Source organism: Xenia sp. Carnegie-2017, unplaced genomic scaffold, assembly GCF_021976095.1.
Source record: "Xenia sp. Carnegie-2017 unplaced genomic scaffold, XeniaSp_v1 HiC_scaffold_13, whole genome shotgun sequence".
Lineage (NCBI taxonomy): Eukaryota > Metazoa > Cnidaria > Anthozoa > Malacalcyonacea > Xeniidae > Xenia > Xenia sp. Carnegie-2017.
Genome location: NW_025813436.1, coordinates 9,274,514 through 9,282,040, shown reverse-complemented (window position 1 = coordinate 9,282,040; position 7,527 = coordinate 9,274,514). Strand labels below are relative to the sequence as shown.

The window sequence follows — 7,527 nt, the reverse complement described above, 5'->3', positions numbered from 1 at the left end:
TTACCATTTGGACTTGACCTATTTCTCCTGCTTTAACACGATCAAAGATTTCTCTAAGTCCTGGATCAAATTGACGATTAAAACCACACATCAAAGGTAGTTTCAGACTTTTTGCTTTGTCATAACAGTCAGCTAAGAAAAAGATAAAAAAAATTTCTTGTTTTCCATTGTTTATCAGTGGGAAAAATGGAAAAGTATAAATTATTCCTTTTAAAAGTGAATGTGAACATTTTGCATGAGATTGATTGCCTATCTATTAAACACGTGTAATATCTGTGTATATTTTAACATTTATACCTATTGCTTCCACACTGTTTGCTAAAGGTTTCTCACAAAATACAGCCTTTCCTGCATCAAGACAAGCAAGCACAAGAGCTTCATGACTGTCTGTAGGCGTAGCAATAATACAAGCTCTAAGACTCTCGTCATTAAGAACATTTGCTAGTTCAGTAGAATGACACACTTGAGTACCAGTCAAACCATAATCCTTGACAAATTTTTCAGCAACAATTGTGTTTTCTTCGACAATAAATCTTAGGTGGACCCGTTTATTGTTATATATATTCTTGAAATGGATCTGACCAGCTCTACCGAAGCCAAACAAAGCTATTGAAACGCGTGAGGACATTTTCGTGCTGAGAATGCATGCAATTTGATTCAATTGACTGAGTTCGCCAACGCCTCCTCCCCAGTCTTTCAACGCAAAAATGTAAACACGGTCAAATTAATCATTTTTTTACGCATTGTTAAATTTCAAGAAAAATACTTCACGCTAAGGAAATAAGCTAAAATCGTTTTAAGAATAGGAGTTTTCGATGTTATGTAAAAAATGTGATGTCATGTGAAAAGGAGAGATCTTTATTAACATGTGATACGTAGTAATTTGGTGGCATATGTTGCCAAGTCAACAAAATCTACAGTAATGATGTCGTCTTTGCTCGTCACCATTTCTTCGAGTTCGTCTTTAAAGTGCTTTATTTGTTCTAATTTTCCAGCAGCCACACCCAATATCTTTATTCGACGTGACTTCAAGGCATCTGCCATCTGATGAGCCAGCGATAAATCATGTGCTTGGCCGTCTGTCATCAGAATTAAAGTATCATTAACCAATGGCCTGTCCCCTCCGTGTTTGTTGAATACCTATTAGAAATCAAAATAAGTAAAGTTTTTTTATAACAACTATTGTAGCAAGCATGATAACTTTTCAATGAATAAATTTTAGAACCAACGGAAATATAAACATACAACAACAGTATGTAATCATTTAATAAAAAGCATAAAAAACAAGGTTTGAAATAGGGAGCCTCTTCATATATTTTTGGAAAGTGCTTTTCCAGGTTAATGCAATCCCGAGAAAGACATTTTACTGTTGGTGTTTTTCTTAACTGATGTTTTGGCATTTCAGTCTGAAGAAGATTACTGCTAAGGATGGCAAATTATTAGTCGACAGCAACACCAACAGTCGATCTCAGGATTCTACTGACCTGGACCATCAACTAGAACAAACAATTATAAAATGTATGACCAATGAATACGATGCCTTGTACCAAAAGACTGCTTTACCTCTGTGCTGACTCTGCTTAAAGCGTTTCCAGTATAAGTTTTACGGCCTGCATGATATTTGATTGATTGAACTGCGTAAAGAATCTCTTCTCTCGTATGGTATTCCATCTTCAAAATCTTCTCGTTCTTACTCACTTCACTGTACTGCATTATCCCAATGTGTAGGTTGTTGTTCTGTCTTGTGAGAAGAACAACTAAATCTTGGAGAAGTTTGCGAACGCTTCGAAAGTTAGTATATTTAATGCTGGCTGAACCATCAACAACAAAGTAAATGTCTTGTGGTTTATCATTACATTCAAATGAAGGTGGTGGAACTAGAAATAAATTATATTTAGTATAACATAACATAACACTTATATTTAGTTAATGTGAAAGATTTTTCTTCCTCTGTACTATTTGGTTTCGATAACATGCATGAACTGAAGACAAAAAACGATATAAAAGTTTATTTGATATTAATAAGTATTATCTCTATGAGAAACTACACACTAACTTACAGTTTTTCCTGTAGTACACCTCCGAACAAATTGGTTCCCAGATACTATTGAAGAGAGATGAAAAAGACAATGGTTCGAGTGTTGACATGAAAAGATAAGTTTCGTTTACAATCTTGTCCCATTCAGCATCAACAACAGAACGTAACTCCCCGAAAGAAATCACTATTATTTTGATTTTTCTTGCTTTAAGTAGATCGACCTCTTGAACAACTTTTTCATGGTCGTTGGCATGTCCATCGGTGAATAAAATTATAACATCTTGAATGTCATTGCGACGATAATTCGTATTTACTTCATAAAACTAAACATATATGAAAACTGTAATAAAACAGTAAACTCAATCAATAACGATTCAAAACAACAGTCTTTTTCAACCAAATCCATCATTTTGTACAATTTTGTTTTAAAGAAGAAGAATAATATTACCGTTTTTCCAGCTTCAACAAGAGCATCACCTGTAAGTCTTTTTGATACTTTACTCGGCTGTAGTTTTTCCAAATGATATGTTAAATTTGCTCCAATTAAATCTCTAGCAAGTTTTTTAATGATTTTCACAGAAGATTGACCATTGAATTGCATAATTCCCATCATAGTGAAGGGATTGATCTTTTTGAAACGATTCATAGAGTATGAAATAAAGGATTTCATCTTTGTCATCCAAAAATCAGTTACATTAGCTGTAGTGTCCACCATGTATAAAATATCATTTGCCTTCTGGCTGTTACAAGACTTTTTCTTTGTTGGTGAATCAGTTGTCAGCGTTATCCTGCCATTGGTTGTTTTATGGGCTGCTTGCATGGAGTCATGGGAAAAAAATGAAAAAAAGAAAAAGTCTATCAAGAATTCCTTTTGGTGGATTCATTAGTGTAAATTCACTGTAGATATAAATCCGGCACATTTTTGTGATGTTATTAAACAAAAACAAACTCTTGCTTAATATCATGATCATTCAAAGTCAAGATTTGAAAAATTCATCTGCAAATGATATTAAGTTCTTGATTTTGAAGTGAATTCATTTGAAATGACTCTTATCGTTTTGCACTTTTATAAAAATATCTGCAAAAAAGGACTTGAGTTTTCACAACTAACCTGTAGTGTCAACCAACGTACAAATATCTTCCAACACGTAATTCATCACTGAATTTAAATCGTTAAAACTTGATTGACGTACATCCTCAAAACTAGAAGCTAAAAGTTCCATCTGATCTTCAAAAGAGCTTGTTTCATTTCCCAAAGCAACAGCTATGATTCTCACTCCTCGGATTTTAAGTTTTTCAGAAAATTCACTTGCAAGTCCAGCATCTTGTGTGCGACCATTCACTAACACTATCAAAATATCTTCAACAGAAAAACGATCACCACCTGAACCTGTAAATACCTGTTTAAAGGATAAACCATTACGATCCAATTTGTTTTGGCTGCTTTGGACAATGCAACTACAAAATGGAAACAAATTTACCTCATTATAGATCATCTTCAGCGCATGTCCAACATGCCGCTCAGGTGTATTGTAATATGGAACGTTCTTTAATAAGTTGTGAATGTCGAGTAGATTTTGTGATGAGCTGAAGCCAAACAATGTATGAGTCTGTTCAATATTGCTGATTTCAAGAACGCCAACACGTACTTTATTAGATCCTAACTTTACGCTTTCGATAAATTTTCTGAGAAAATTCACTTGTTTCAAGAAATTATTTTCTCCTACATTTGCTGTTCCGTCGATGGCCAAAAATATATCACGCTCCATGCAATCTACAATTACAAAAAAGAATGCAAACTATGAAGAAAATATGAGTAAATTGTAAAATGATAGATCAATGATGCATAAATGTAATTTGCTAAATATCATTACCTGTAACTTGCATAATTCCAGTGGGAGGAACTTTTGTAATTAATGTATTTGATGTTATTTTATCAGCTATAGCAATTTCTGTTGTTGTACTGTCTGTGGTTAAAGCTTCTGTTGATGTACTCTGTGTGGTTGCAGCTTCTGTTGTTGTACTGTCAGTGGTTAAAGCTTCTGTTGTTGTACTCTCTGTTGTTACACCTTCTGTTGTTGTACTGTCTGTGGTTACATCTTCTGTTGTTGTACTCTCTGTGGTTACACCTTCTGTTGTTGTACTGTCTGTGGTTACACCTTCTGTTGTTGTACTCTCTGTGGTTACAGTTTCTGTTGTTGTACTCTCTGTGGTTACAGCTTCTGTTGTTGTACTCTGTGTGGTTACAGCTTCTGTTGTTGTACTGTCTGTGGTTACACCTTCTGTTGTTGTACTCTCTGTGGTTAAAGCTTCTGTTGTTGTACTCTCTGTGGTTACAGTTTCTGTTGTTGTACTCTCTGTGGTTACAGCTTCTGTTGTTGTACTCTGTGTGGTTACAGCTTCTGTTGTTGTACTCTCTGTGGTTACACCTTCTGTTGTTGTACTCTCTGTGGTTAAAGCTTCTGTTGATGTACTCTGTGTGGTTACAGCTTCTGTTGTTGTACTCTCTGTGGTTACAGCTTCTGTTGTTGTACTCTTTGTGGTTACAGCTTCTGTTGTTGTACTGTCTGTGGTTACACCTTCTGTTGTTGTACTGTCTGTGGTTACATCTTCTGTTGTTGTACTGTCTGTGGTTACAGTTTCTGTTGTTGTACTCTCTGTGGTTACAGTTTCTGTTGTTGTACTCTCTGTGGTTAAAGCTTCTGTTGCTGTACTCTCTGCGGTTTCAACCACTTTTGTGGTATTTGCACGTGATGTGAAAAATGTTGTGCTGTGACAAAGTTTTCTCAACAATTCATACGATACTTTCGGCAGCTCTTCAAACGTTGTTTCAATGAAATCATCAACCTGGCTAGCCAAACTTCTATGTTCAACTTTCATTGCATCCGAAGATAATTCAACACCAATAATGAAAATATGAACTCGATTACTTAACTTTGCAGCAATGCGCTGAGCAAGACTTGTATCGTTAGATGAGCCATAGCTTATTACAATAAGGATATTTTTAACGTCAGTGCGATTTTCTACATTTTCTGAAAATATCTGGAAACAAAATATAATTAAAAATTTTATTACAAATTTTAATACTACGCTATCATATAGAGTTTTCTGAGCTACGAAATTTGTTTCAAAAGACAACGATCACATGAGCTGAACTTACCTGTCTCTCAACAAGCTCTAATGCTTTACCAGTAAATCGTCCCGAACCTTGCTGGTACTGCATATTGTCGATATAATTCAATAAATTATTCTTTTCCTGTGATCCACCAAATGTTGCCACGATAGAAGCTAAATGTGGAAGACTGAACTGCAAGATGCCAAGTCGGCTTTGCAAATAACCAATGTTTGCATTTTGAACAAAGTTCACGAGATATTGTTTCACTTTGTTGAAAGAGACATTTCGAGCCGTCGAACCATCAATCATGATGAAAATGTCATAGTATGGTGAGCTGGAGTTACAAATGCCTAAAAAGTATGCAAAACAGCCAATGGAGAATTGAGAACTGTATGTACAGTGATTGAACTGACAAAACAATACTACTTTTTTTTTACTCAATAAAAATGATCGCAGAAACCAAAAGAAATTCCAATTTTTTTGCAAACCTGTGGCTTTAGTCGTAGGAATGGTTGACTCAGTAGTTACGGTCTCTGTGGTTATTTTTGCTTGTTTTAAAAGACAAAGCTGTTCGGTAAGATTTGAAGCAATTGCTCGGCCTATTTCTTCTTTTAAATTTTTAAAAGTGAAGGTGAAAAGATCTTCAGGACCAGAGACCATCTGTTCCAATTCTGAGATAAATCTTGAGAGGTATGGTCCAGCTCCTATGCCCAAGATCCTAACTCCTCTTTTCTTTAGTATTTCAGCGTACTCCTTTGCTTCTGCTGCATCATGAGCCTGACCATCAGTAAATATTACAACAAGATTATCTGCCTCGGGACGATCGCCACCAGTTCCAGTAAAGACCTGCACAATAAAAATGGAACGCACTCTAAGAGTTGGCAATTCAAATTTAACTAATCAAAATCATTCACTCAAAACCATTTTTAACCAATCAAAGTCATTCACTTATTCTATACTACAAAATGGTCACATGTTTAAATTATGTTATTGTTGCTGAAAGTTTTTGTGTGTATTTACCGAATCAACAACGATTTTCAAAGCTGAGCCAGTAAAGGTATATCGACCACCATGATATGTCATTTCATTTAGCGTTTGCACTATCTTCAACTTATCTTGGATATCATTAAATTGTATTCTTCACTGGTCAACAATTCTTCACTGAACTGAATCAATCCAACTTGATTAGCATTTTTTCCAATATCCAGTTCGCTGATAAAACTGCTAAGGAATTCTCGGACACGAAGAAAGTTTCTGGAAGTGATGCTTTGTGAACCATCAACAACAAAATAAATATCATATCCAATGTCTTGAGGGCATTCCACTAAAATAAACATTATGTATTGAAGAAATGCTATTATAATAAAAAACGGACATTGTACCGCATAAAAAAACTATTCAACCCAAGCTTTCACACCAGCATTAAGAATGAGAAATATATAAGATGAAATTATAAAATTTACAATATGTTGACTACACATAAACACTTCTGCATTAAAAACAATGTTGCAGAATTTGTAATTTTGCTAAAGTTAACAAGAACTTCAATTAAATTGATTACCTGTAGTTTGACCTTTTGTAGGAAAATAAACACCCACTGTAGCAATGATGATAACCACTGTTATCCAGTGGAACTGTGACAGCATTCTGTTATTTATAAGGAAAAATTCAATATTCGCCATCAATAACTCGTAGCTAGATTTAAAATCCATTTCAAAAATAGGTTTTAATGCTAAGTGTTTCAGTTTAAGCTAGTCTGTCACGTGATCGTCACGCATGAGAAGTATCCAGATAGTTATGAAAAACTTTGTTATTAAAACCTTGTGACTACAGCAGAACAAATGATTTGCTGTTGTAACCAGATCAGTTTAGAGAATGAACATAAATAAAGCGAAATTATAAAGGTTTGATGATACTGTAAAAAGGAAGGTTCCAGTCCAATGCCATCAAATAAATGTTAATATTTGTTTGAAGACTAACGTCATTTTTAATATAGTATTGAAAAATAAATCTGAATTCAAAGAAAAGTACGTAAACTTCTGATATTCTATAGTAAATTTCCTAAACATAAAATTTTTGCGTCATTAAAGATCATCGAAACATATGTTAACAATATAATCACATCGTTAAGCCATATTATAAAGACATTTAGGAGTATAATGATACTTACCTAAACAATTACTTCACTCGTATACCAATCAAATATTTGCAGTCCGCTTTTCTTATGTGATAGTGGTAGCTTAACATGAACACTACATTAAAATCGTAAGCTCTGTAATATTTACAGAAGATGTCGACCTTTGAGGTTATGACCATATATAAGATAACATCAGTCAACACCAACAATTAATAACTATATTCAATAGTTTGACAA

At 34.3% G+C, this 7,527-nt stretch overlaps 1 protein-coding gene across 3 annotated transcripts; it reads right to left on the bottom strand.

Annotated features, from left to right (window-relative positions):
• Positions 1-724: 724 nt before the first annotated feature.
• LOC124450727 (collagen alpha-6(VI) chain-like) lies at positions 725-7,521 on the bottom strand. Of its 3 annotated transcripts, XM_047001386.1 has the most exons (13): positions 7,324-7,521; positions 6,715-6,800; positions 6,174-6,477; positions 5,642-5,999; positions 5,199-5,503; positions 4,123-5,080; positions 3,913-4,005; positions 3,520-3,812; positions 3,150-3,438; positions 2,487-2,851; positions 2,061-2,361; positions 1,564-1,877; positions 725-1,140 (listed from the first exon to the last, which is right to left on the bottom strand). In XM_047001386.1, the coding sequence occupies exons 3-13, from the start codon at positions 6,234-6,236 to the stop codon at positions 862-864; spliced, it is 3,618 nt and encodes a 1,205-aa protein (XP_046857342.1). In that variant the 5' UTR covers positions 6,237-6,477; positions 6,715-6,800; positions 7,324-7,521; the 3' UTR covers positions 725-861. The 3 variants fall into 3 exon arrangements, with proteins under 3 accessions (XP_046857342.1, XP_046857330.1, XP_046857334.1); XM_047001374.1 differs by having other exon boundaries at positions 3,913-5,080; XM_047001378.1 differs by having other exon boundaries at positions 2,487-2,848; positions 3,913-5,080.
• Between the last annotated feature and the right edge of the window lie 6 nt (positions 7,522-7,527).